The 12,894-nt window shown below is 33.8% G+C and overlaps 2 protein-coding genes across 2 annotated transcripts; both read left to right on the top strand.

Moving 5' to 3' along the window:
* Positions 1-1,119: 1,119 nt before the first annotated feature.
* Positions 1,120-3,068, top strand: LOC116124694 (class V chitinase-like). The gene is made up of 2 exons (XM_031410434.1): positions 1,120-2,229; positions 2,942-3,068. Exons 1-2 carry the CDS (start codon positions 1,146-1,148, stop codon positions 2,962-2,964), a joined length of 1,107 nt encoding a protein of 368 aa, XP_031266294.1. The 5' UTR covers positions 1,120-1,145; the 3' UTR covers positions 2,965-3,068.
* Positions 3,069-7,749: 4,681 nt separating this feature from the next.
* LOC116124720 (cysteine-rich receptor-like protein kinase 10) lies at positions 7,750-11,177 on the top strand. Its single transcript, XM_031410458.1, has 7 exons — positions 7,750-8,830; positions 9,231-9,365; positions 9,449-9,615; positions 9,698-9,908; positions 9,992-10,229; positions 10,303-10,453; positions 10,528-11,177. Exons 1-7 carry the CDS (start codon positions 7,750-7,752, stop codon positions 10,813-10,815), a joined length of 2,271 nt encoding a protein of 756 aa, XP_031266318.1. The 3' UTR covers positions 10,816-11,177.
* Positions 11,178-12,894: the final 1,717 nt, after the last annotated feature.

Raw genomic sequence — 12,894 nt, 5'->3', positions numbered from 1 at the left:
AAAATTAAGGAAATTGAAAGAGCTCAACATTTTTTATTCCTCAAATGAAATTTATCATTATATTTGCCTTGAGCATATGACAAAAATGAGTTCTACACATCCTCTTTTTGTTTCTACATGCCATGGTTATGGTATAATAGATATCTCGAGTAATTCATGATTCATCATACGATTATTATTACTTATTAGCTTTCTAGAATGATCTTAAGTCAATTCAATTATTGGTTTTATTTCTTATGAGCTTTCTAGAACTATAAGATATACAATAAATACATAATAATAACATATAGATAAATGATAAATCATGTCTCTTATCAACATACGGATATATAATTAATTAATTATATGAAGACCTACAGTAGGGGAAAAAAAAAACAATGAAATATTAAATCTTCATTTCCTCCATGTACAACGAACACGTCTCTTATGTAATTAATTACTTATCCATGAATATACGAATTAATTGTTAGTTAAATAAATGATTGCGTGAATTCAGTTTCTAAGACTCAAGACTTTTCAATGAATTTGAGAGACAGTTACCGAAAAATATATGATTAATTTGTATAGGATAAAGAGAATACCCTTCATCGCTATCCTTAATAAACAAAGTTTACTCGATTTCTTGATCAAGAAACATGTTAATGTTCACACATAGGCTATGACTAAACTTATTAAACTCATCTTTCTTGAAGTGGAATCAGCTAATTAATTAATTAATTTCATCTCTATCTTTAGTTTTAAATTCAATTTATATGGGCGGTACGTAGAGTTTGCCAAATCCAATTTCACAGCCAGAGTCACCATGATAAACGGGTTTGAATATAACAATCTTAAACATCATGTAATATGAAAAAGGTGTCACAAGAAAAATATCCTCTGATATTAAAATTTACATATTTATATGTTCATCTTGAGTTTGAAAGAAACACACGCAAATAATCTTTGAAAAGTCCTATGGAATATAGCATACGTCTTCTTGTAATTCAAAGTCTAAATCTATCTTAGAAGAGCACTCAAGAAACCGCCTAGATTTGAAGTTGACAAATAAATATATTAAATTATAAAGCATACTTATATAAATTGTTGAAGCTCCAAAGCAATTTGTCCATACAAACAAAACCAATAAAATTTTCCTGAATCTGAGTATGGATCCCAAAACTTTTCCATTGTTCATTTTCACGCTCATTTCGCTTCTTCAACTGCACTTATTAGCCGGACAAGATGCTGTTAGAGCTGGCTACTGGTTTCCAGGGAGTGAATTTCCAGTTTCTGATATAGATTCCACTCTCTTCACTCACCTTTTCTGTGCTTTCGCTGATCTCGATGCCGAAACCAACCAAGTTGTCGCTGCATCATCAAACCAGGCTCAGTTCTCCACCTTCACCCAAACTGTCCAGCAAAAGAACCCTTCTGTCAAAACACTTTTGTCGATTGGAGGAGGCAGTGCAAACGAGGCAGACTTCGCTTCAATGGCAAGCGAATCCACCTCCCGAAAATCATTCATCGATTCTTCAATAAATCTCGCCAGGCAATACAATTTTCATGGCCTAGACCTCGATTGGGAGTACCCCTCCTCGGCTACTGAAATGACCAACTTAGGATTACTCCTCAACGAATGGAGAGCAGCCATTGACAACGAATCCACAAGCACAGGCAACTCATCCTTGCTCTTAGCCGCCGCAGTTTTTCGCTCATCGGATTATTACACCATTGATTACCCAATTCAAGCTATAGCAAACAGCTTGGATTGGATCAATGTGATGGCGTATGACTTTTACGGTCCCCTTTGGTCAAATCTAACAGGGCCTCCTGCAGCTTTATACAATCCTGGAAACGATCAAATTAGTGGAAGTTATGGAGTCTCAACCTGGATTCAAGCTGGAGTGACTGCTAATAAAATTGTGCTAGGCCTTCCCTTTTATGGCTACGCCTGGCAGCTTGCTGATGCTAATAACCATGGATTTTTTGCCCCGTCAGTTGGGGCAGCTTTATCCTCTGATGGGTCAGCTGGTTACGGCCAGATTGAGGATTTTATATCCGAGAACAATGCCACGACTGTGTATAATTCAACTGTTGTTTCGAACTATTGTTATTCTGGAACAACTTGGATCGGTTTCGATGATACGCAGAGTATTTCTGCTAAGGTTTCGTATGCTAAAGAGAATGGACTTCTTGGTTACTTTGCCTGGCATGTTGCTGCTGACGACGATTGGGTTCTTTCTCAGACAGGTCTGTTGTATTTATTTTCCTCAAATTTAATTCTTATTTAATGCATGAAGGTTTATCTAGTTTAGTTGGGTCCAATTTGTGTAGGGGAGGAGCCAGGAAATTTATGTTGGGGGTCAAAGTGTAATATTTAACAAATTAAAGGTGTCAGAGAAGAATGCATTTAGAAAGTTATATTAACTATTTACTGTTTAGGGCGCTAAGGTTAAGTTTAACTAATAAGGGGGTCTAAAAAAAATCTGAATAATTAGGGATAGGAAAGTATTTCTAACAAATTAAGACTTTTCGTGGGCTTGGGTTGACCATTGGCATCCTGGGCCTACAGAAAGCTTGGCTTTGTTGTCATATCAGGTTGTAGTAATATTATGAAAATGATTTTTTATTTATTAAAAAAAATATCGAAATCATAAATATATTTTAGAGAAATTATGTAACAATATATTTGTTAAAATAGTATTATCAACTGGTTCATGTTTTTTGTTTTATCTTTATTTTATTTTGAAATTTTGTTTTCCTCATTGGAAATTTGTTTTGCTAATAATAAGAAATTTTTCTACGTGACGTATGATCATACAACGAATTAACAAAGATGTGTCACATGTGTATAATATACACGTGTCTTCATTAATGAATTGTATGTAGATATGTTACATTTAAGATTTTTTTTAATGTTTTAATTTTTTTTTTCTAACTCGTATTTTTCATTTTGTGGCAGCTTCGGATACATGGGGAGCTTGAATACTCATTGCCAGTTGAGTGCTGATATGGAGGAATCAAACCAGATTTATGGATATGAATGAATAATGAATAATGTATGTTAATTTTAATAAGGAAAATAATTGAAATGCTCATAATTTATAATAGAATATTAATAAAACATTTGAAACGCCTATGACATAAACGTCCTGAAATTTGTATTAATGTGAAAATCATTCTCATAATGACTTGAAATTTAATTCTCTTCAATATTTCAGCTTGGCAAAAGTTTTACTTATAAATATTGTGAAAATCAATTGGGAGATGCAGAGAAGATAAGGGTGACGAGTATGTAATGGTTCATGTGAAGCATACCACAACCATAATATCATGGAGGCATGGAAGAAAGAAGTTTAAATGAATATTGATATTTAGTTCCTCGATGGAATTATCATTGTATTTGCTTTGATCATATGAATTGAATGAGTTCAGAGAAAATGATTTTTGTTGAGAGCTATCAAATACATTAAAAGCAAATACTGATAATTAGAGAGTTGTGTTGTGTCCCAACAACCCTGGTTTTGTTCAACGTGCCTAGATCGAAATAGCTTGAGATCTCTAGTGATTCATATTTCACATGTATTATAATTACTAGAAAATGTTAGAACTCATAAAATTTGGAAGTAGAAGTAAAGACTGGCTTTTAGATATCTTTCCCAATTTATTTTTAACCACATGTACATACTAATTTATTTATAAAAGTTAAATTAACAATGGGTTATAATTGATACAGTTGTACTAGTTGATCAAACTAGGGCGTTGATATAATATGATGGTCAAGTGATTTTGATGGAATGTTTGGTTCTTGGATTTGTTGTAGAAGGTAGTAAATTTAAAACTTGACTATTAGACAGAGAAGTGTATTGATTTGTATAGAACATATGGTCAATTTAGAATCAAAAGTCTCAAAAAGATATATTAATTTGGGATTAATGTTGGTCATTACAGTCCTCATGGTTTGAACATATCTCAATATTTTCGATAATGGGTTGCATTTCTTAAGATCTTGAATCAATAATATCGTACATTAGATATGATCCTCGACTTATATGAACTACAATACCTAGAGTCAACCTACTCCAAGAAATTATTGTCACACCGACCTGTCTTCTTTCCTTCTCCTCCACTGCCAATCAATTGCACAAAGAGTGAATAAAAGTGAAATATAGATTATCTTGTTGATATTTTTGTCAAACTTATGTTATAGTGACACATTTTGCCATGTGACATTTTCTCTTTGTTGTCTTGCCCATCAAGTTTATTTTGATTCATGATATTTTTGTGAAAGTTAAGTTTACATGTATCACAATGTGGTCCTAAAAGGTTGTAAGACTTTGTCTGTGGTCCTGCAAAAAAGAGAAAAGATATGTTTGTGGTCCAACAAAAAGTTAGAATTGTTTTTGTCCCTCATGTGTTCAGCTATGTCAGACTTATGCCTTTTGCATTTTCATTTCATGCGTGTTCACAATGGATGTGTGCTTGCACACTTATGTCAGACATATGCATGTTACATTTTATTTTGCATTTTACTTCGTATGTGTGCACACCTTTTTGCTGTGATAACATCGCATGTTTAACTCATTTTTCATAAATTGCGTTTTAATCCTTAACAACTAAGATATTTTCTTTGCATATTTTGTGCTGTCATTTGGACCACTTACAAGTGTCCCAATATCCTTTAGTGGTCTAAGGAAAATCAACATATTCCCCTTTTGTTGTGGTCCCAAAAGATAGATGAAATCTTATCTATTTTTGGACTAACATATGTCAGCCCTTGTTTGCTGACTTGGCAAGAATTGGAGAGCACAAAATTGGTCTATATCTTCTTCATTCTTGCTCATTTGTGAACTAACATTTATATTTGTTTTTGCCTTGTGCTTTGAAACTTTCAGAGAGTTTTTTCCTTAAAGGTTCTCCATATGTTTTTATGCTAAACGCTTAACATCCTTCATCTTTGTTGAGCTAAAAGGAAGTTCATCTTCTTCCTTGTTTGTTTTTCTTTTTGAACCTGAATATCTATTTCGTTAGTGCTCTGAACTTTTCAGAGAGTTGTTCTTGGTTAGGTTCTTTTATATGGGTTTGTGCTAGAAATTTTCTTGTTTATCTTCATTGTTGAATGGCGGCTGGAACATGATTCCTTTGCTGATGTTGGAGCGTGTCTTCAGCGATTGAAGTTTGGGTGGAGCTCAAGCGTTTTCCAGGAGTGATTTAAAACCAAAGTGGTTTAACCGAATTCCCAACATATTGCATATACTGCGACAAAGTTGGACGAGAACCAAGTAACAAATGCATCTAACATCTACACTAAAGGTGGAGATTGCACTAGAATCACCCTCTTGGAGCCCACATCTGGCGCTTGATACCGTAGCGATGTTATACTTGCCACCATTGACATCGTCAGCAGATCTGAGATGTAAAACTTGCTACATAGTTTTATAACGTGCTGTTACTATTTTCGCCAGAAAGTATAAAAAAATATTGCTTTTTTGACAGCAAAACCATTAAATGTCTAAATAAAAAATCTTATTACAAGTGTTTCAACACAGAGTTAGGCTGAATAAAAAACTATGTCATCATAATAGTAATGAATATAATTTCCTCCAATACTTTATTTTTTTTGAAGAATAAATTTATTTTAGGCAAAGGAAAGAATTAATATAGATAGTTCAGAATTTTAAATCCATCTAGCAGATATTGGCAGTCATGATGATGAACAAAGATTATTTCAATCTCGAGGATCGTTTACATGTAATAATGGAATTGAAGTACTGAATTATTTTGGTAAATTAAAGCAAATACATCACGTAAAATTTACTACAATGAGGTAATTATATTTGTTTTTATCATATGAAAAAAATGATAATATTTGAAGGAAGTAACTAATGATAATAATCATATAAATGATTTCAATCACCAGATAAGGATGAAGATTTATTTATTAATTATTTTGCGGTTGAGCTTTAAACATTAAGGAGTTATATAAATTATACTCCATTCTCCAATTTTTAAGATTAAGAAAGAAATTTATTGGAGCTTTACCACAATAATGTTAATTAATACTATTCATTTGCAAGCTATACTCACTTTAAAAAGGGAGAACAACGTTTTCCCACCCAAGGTTTGGTGAAACGACACTTTCCAACGTTTCAAGTTTCAAAATGACACTTTCTCACCCTTCGTTGGGTTCTGTTACGTTTTTCATTAATATTTTACTAAAAAGACGAAAATATCCATAAATATTTGACTTTATAAAATTTTTATTATTTTTAATTAACCAAAAAGTCAACTATTAAAAAGTAAAAAAAAAAAAAAATTAACCCCACTTAAAAAGTTAGGAGTAATGCTATAGAATTGTTTAAAATTAAATGACCTTAATATTTATTTATTTATTTATAATGTCATCAATATCCCATTACTATTATTCAATAATCTACTAAATTTATAATGTTTTTCATAATATAATAATTTTAATTTTTACTAATTAATATAGAAAATCAATATTCCTAATTAATTAAATAAACAATAGAAAAAATATATCTTTATATTTGAACTAATAAATAATCGAGTAAAGATTTTAACTTAACTAAATTTTAATTTATAATAAACTAATTAAGAAATAAACTGTTTAAGGTTATTCTCGTCATTTTAGTCAAATATTAATAGAAAACATTAACAGAACTTGATGAAAGGTAGGAAAGTGTCATTTTGAAACTTGACAGGTGGAAAAGTGTCGTCTCGCCAAAGCTTGCGTGGGAAAATGTCGTTCTCCCCTTTACAAATAAAAAAAACTGGCTGTTTGTCTATGTCAATATTGTTAATGTTAATGTTAATTACAATAATGTCTATGTCAATAATGTTAATCAACACTACAATAATGTTAATGTTAATTACAAGTTGTTTTTTTATATGCTTTTTAATCAAGGCCTGCAGGCCAATATTGTTTTATTTCCTCTCATTATACATTTTTGTTTTTTTGAGTGATGCTCTAGATAAATGTTTCTTAGAGAAAAAAATTATTCCATCATATCTAAAATAAAAGAAAAAAACCGCTCCAATAACTAAGAGAGGTCGAGCACTCATTATCCTTTAGAATTGAAAGTTACTTGTTTGCTATTTTTTTGGCATTATTACCATTGTTGAATGTAAAAAGGATTAAACATTTGTCCAAAACCGCTAACTGTTTATTAAAATGTCTTCTCTACTTCTTACACCGTTACATTAACTAACATACTATCTATTGGGGATGTCAGTGTTAATTTCCTAAATTAGAGGGGAAAAACTTTTTCCTAAATCTCGGGCTGGCATTGTATGAACTCTTGTCCCAATATATCAGCTGAAAGATTAAAAGCTGGACCAGCTAGCAAAATAAATAATCTGAATCTTTGGTTTTTATTTTCTTGACTTCTATATTGTGTAGTATTCTAAATGACAAAGTTCAGAAATCTTTAGTGCTATTTCTGGATAAATTTCAACTCATATTCAATGGTTTTGCTTCAAAAGACCGCCGACTATTATTTAATCTTCAATAATTAGATTCAAAACCAAAAGGGTCAATTCATCCCTTTAAATCAAACATCTAAACAATGACATTTTCGGAAAATTTATGCGTTTAGATTAGAGCTTTACCGTTTGATTCGTCCACAAAGTCAACACATCGAACTCATAACTACATTCTACTGCTTTGACTACACTTGCTCAGGCATATTCGCATAAATATATATATTTTCTCCTCAATGAATCACCCAAAATATGCTACTAAGTTCATCAATGGCACCCAAAATCATCCTTGCAGCGTTCTTTGTCATCTTCTCTTTAAAATTCTACCCAGCAAAATCAGAAACTTGGGTTCAAGGTGGTTACTGGTTATCAGGCAGCCGGTTCCCGAGTTCGGATATAAATTCTGCGCTGTTTACTCACCTTTTTTGTGCTTTTGCTGATGTTAATTCCACCTCCTATGAGCTCCTTTTATCAGCTTCTGATGAGAAAGATTTTTCTAACTTCACGGATACTGTGAAACAGAAGAATCCATCAGTTTCTACACTTCTATCCATTGGGGGTGCAAATGCAAACTACTTAACTTTTTCTACAATGGTGAGTAATTCATCTTTCAGGAAATCCTTCATTAATTCTTCCATAAAAACAGCCAGGGTTTATGGCTTCCAGGGTCTGGATCTCTGTTGGGTTTCCGCAAACTCAAGCTCTGATATGTATAACATGGGAGTTCTCTTCGAAGAGTGGCGAGCAACTATCGAACTAGAGGCGGGAAACTCTAGCCAGGCAAAGCTTATATTGACTTCAGCTGTTCAATTTCAGCCAGATTTACGTTCAGGAAGCTTCCCGGTAAAACAAATGGAACAGTACTTGGATTGGGCTAATGTTATGGCTTATAACTTCTACTCCCCTCAGTGGTATAAATTTACTGCGGCGCATGCTGCTTTGTATGATCCGACTAGTACGGTTAACACGGATTCTGGGATAAGGGCTTGGATCAGCAGAGGATTATCTTCGAATAAGGTGGTTTTGAGTTTGCCTTTTTACGGATACGCATGGACGCTTGCGAACGCTCAGTACAATGGTATTGGTGCACCGGCAACAGGGCCAGCCAGCCCAGACGGTGGAGTCATGAGCTATAAGAAAATCAGGGATTATGTTCTGAGAAATGGGGCTAATGTTATGTACAACGCAGCTTATGTGGTGAATTACTGCACCGTCGGGTCAACTTGGATTGGTTTTGATGATGTTGACGTTGTAAGAATCAAGGTTGCTTATGCCAAGGAGAAGAAGCTACTTGGTTACATTGCGTGGGAGGTCTCCAACGATGATAACTGGATGCTTTATCAAGCTGCAGGTAAGTGATCAGAACTTAATTCACCAAGAAATCTGTTTGATTAATGATTATTTCTATCTATAGTGTAATTACAACCAAATCAACAATTATTAAGTGGCTTCCCCAATTTTTTATGTTATCAATTGTTCCATAGCCGGCACATAAGGCAAAACTATGACATTATTTATTCATCAGATGACTAGATTTTTTGATCAAGTGAAGATATAAGTATAAGATATGAATTAATTATCATTTATCAACAGACAATGACAGAGTAGTTAGACCAGTTGCATTGACATATGACCATTTATAAAAATAACAGAACACCAAGTTTTACACACATTGAAAAATTGATTGACAATGAGTTGAATGAAGATTTTTTATGGGAACTCTAGTAACATAAAAGAAAATATTTTTTCAGCTCAAGAGGGTAATAACGATGGAAGAAATAAGCGGCGGTTATTAGCAATTGTGTTGTCTTCAACTGCAGCTGCTATTCTTCTTCTGGGCTGCTTTTTGATATATTACTTCTGGATAAGAAAGCTCAAATCAAAAGGTGACTTGTCCAGCCATAATGCTTCTTGTGATAATGTGATGAATGATCATCTGATTTTTACTGCCATGTTTATTTGGTCTCAGCTAATGAAGGATCAAAGACGAGAATAAATGACCCATCTGCAGCTGGGGATTTTAACAGCAATGCTCCTAATCTGATAACTTATAATTTTCATGACATTGAAGTGGTTACAGACATATTCTGTTTTGAAAATAAGCTTGGGGAAGGAGGATATGGTCCTATTTACAAGGTACATTCTATTAGGCCATTTATTCTATTGCAATTTGGTCTTTCTAGCTGATTGTGGGACATAAATTTTATTTGTTTGTCAGGCTTTGCTACCCAATGGACAGGAAGTAGCAATGAAGAAACTTTCAAAAACATCCACACAAGGATATGAGGAGTTCAGGAATGAGGTTATGCTTACAGCAAAACTCCAACATGTAAATCTTATTCGACTTTTGGGATTTTGTACTGATAGAGAAGAGCAAATGTTGATCTACGAGTACATGCCAAACAAAAGCTTGGACTACTACCTCTTTGGTATTGTGAATTCTTTGGTGTAATTTTTTACATTGATCATTTGCATTTTTTGCCTTGATTGTTGACAATATAATTTGATGTAGATCCTATTAGACGATATACTTTGGATTGGAGAAAACGTGTACATATCATTGAAGGGATTACTCAAGGACTTTTATATCTGCAAGAATACTCAAGACTGACTATCATTCACCGAGACTTGAAAGCTAGTAATATTTTATTAGATGAAGAAATGAAGCCTAAAATATCAGATTTTGGTATGGCTAGAATTTTTGCAAAAGATGATCTTGAAGCAAACACAGGACGAGTTGTTGGAACATAGTAAGTATATATATCTCCTCCTAATAGTCTATATATAGTATCTCATATACTCAAACTTGATTGTCCATTGTAGTGGGTACGTTCCTCCTGAATATGTTAAAAGAGGCATATACTCTACCAAATCCGATGTGTACAGTTTCGGGGTTCTACTTCTACAAATCATAAGTGGAAACAAGGTTTCTTTTTTCTATGGTCCTGAAGAAAACTTAAGCTTGCTAGATTATGTAAGTTTCTTCGACGGTTGTTTGTTTAAAATTTGGTATTTGAATTGAACAATAATTGGTATTTATCATTGCAGGCATATGTCCTCTGGAAAGATGGCAAAGGCATGGAGTTTATGGATCCATCACTAGATGATACGAATTCCTCCTGTAAATTAATAAAGTGCTTGCAAATAGCTTTGCTATGTGTCCAGGAAAACCCACATGATAGACCATCCATGTTGGAAGTTTCTTCTATGCTTAAAAATGACACCTTCGAGATAGTGAGCCCAAAGAAGCCGGCTTTCTCGAAACAAGCTGATGAAGATAAAGAAACTATATTAACATTCAATGATACAACTATTTCAGAAGTTGTAGGTAGATGATTGCAGCAATTGTGATGACCAATGTGTGACATATCCTTAGACAGTAGCAGTAGAAGTGCAGCAAGACGCTCCAATTGCAGTTGCAGATTCCAGGAACTCTGTCAGGCTAGACTCGTTACCGCAAGCTGAAGCTCTTTTCTACTCCCTGATTTAATTACCCTGTTGAGGCTTTAACCAACATCTGTGAGGACATGTAATTTGGTAAAATCTCAGATTAGTTAAAAACTCTGGTCCGTTCTGCTATGAGAGCCAGGATTCAAGCTGGTATACTTCTTCAACAAAAAGTTGAAATGATTAGTTTGGCCTCGGTATCTTGTTTTAAACACGGCCTAATTGAATCAAATAACAGTGTAGATGCAGAAGGGCAGTTAGAAAATAGTAAAATGGAAAGCATTCAACTCTTTCTACAATGGTGGGTAGTTCATCTTTCATTAATTCTTTAATAAGAACTGCCAGGCTCTACGGCTTCCAGGGTGATCTCTGTTGGGTTTCCGCAAACTCAAGCTCTGATATGTATCTTAAAATTACAAGCACTTTTAAAGAAGTTTTAGGTTCTTTTAAAGAACCAAACAAGGGATTGGGAGTGAGATTCCTGTTCCCTTGTCCATTCACCTCAAGCTCTGATTTAATGTTAAAGGTTACACAGTTAGTTATGTAATGGTAGGTATTGTAGGATTTGTAAATTGAAAGAAAACGAGAAACAAATTTGATTTCAATTACTATATTCAATTGAGTAAATGAATCAATGAAAATACAATGAGGGTTTCGCAGCTACTTAAGTAAAGATAGTAGCTGAAATGAAGTAATGAGAAAGGGAAAGTGAACTTAGAGAAGAAAGTTCGTTCAACTTTAAGAGAGACACAAAACGACTGTGTTTTGTTGTTACTTAGCTAAATATCGACTAAGTCCTTATCTTCTGAATTATGACACTTTAATCCACATGCTCACTCAAATTGAACTCCCTAGTCCAGATTTTTGAATTCTGACACTTTAATCCACCTGCCTACTCAAACATGAATCTCCTTCCATCATGTCTTCATAAACTTCAGCAGGTCATGCCTTTATCAGATTACATTCACTATTTCCATTCTTCATATAATTCAGTCATAAGCCACAAAACTACAAACTAAAAAAATGTCACCAGATTACATTCACCAGCATTCTACTGTTAATTCAGTCCACAAAACTGCAAGCTGTAAAACTGCAAACAACAGTTTTCACCATATTACTCCACTGTTAATTCAGTCCACAAAACTGCAAATTATAAAACTGCAAACAGCACTCTTCACCAGTTTACATTCACCAGCACTCCACTGTTAATTTAGTCCACAAAACTGCAAGCTGTAAAACTACAAATAGTAGTTTTCATCAGATTACTCCACTGTTAATTCAGTCCACAAAACCTGTAAATTATAAAACTGCAAACAGCAGTCTTCACCAGATTACATTCACCAGCACTCCACTGTTAATTCAGTCCACAATGCTACAAACTGTAAGACTGCAAACACCATTCCACTACAAAGCTGCAGAAGACAGCATTTCACCAGAAATCATAAAACTGCTAATTCACCATATGAAAAAAAATCACCAATTCACTATACAAATTCACCCTTTCACAAATGAATCATCCCACAACAACCTTCAGCACACACAACAACCTTCAGCTCACACAACAACCTCCAGTATTAATCATCAGCATTGTTGCACACACAACAACTTCCAGCATTGGCATATAAAGTTCAGCACACAGAAAAAAAACCTTTCACCATCAATATCTTTCACCATCAGTATTTCCACACACACAATCCATAAGCAATAAAACTACATGGCAGTCACCACTGAAGCAGAACACTTCTAATCATAAGAACAACAGATTATCAATCAACCAGTAAGCACCATATTAGAGCACTGCAGATTGCCATCAAACTGAAGCAGAAAAGAACATAACTTTTTCCATTGCAGATACCACCACATCTGAACACTTTAGAAAGCCTTTTAATTGGAATAGTGAAAATCAACAACATTAAGTTTAGCCTTTAACTCAAGAAACTGAGCAATGGAGAGAGCTTTTGTTAAGAC

Source organism: Pistacia vera, unplaced genomic scaffold (genome assembly GCF_008641045.1).
Source record: "Pistacia vera cultivar Batoury unplaced genomic scaffold, PisVer_v2 Contig155, whole genome shotgun sequence".
Lineage (NCBI taxonomy): Eukaryota > Viridiplantae > Streptophyta > Magnoliopsida > Sapindales > Anacardiaceae > Pistacia > Pistacia vera.
Note: the sequence above shows the minus strand (reverse complement) of the source record. Positions and strands in the feature narration are given on the sequence as shown.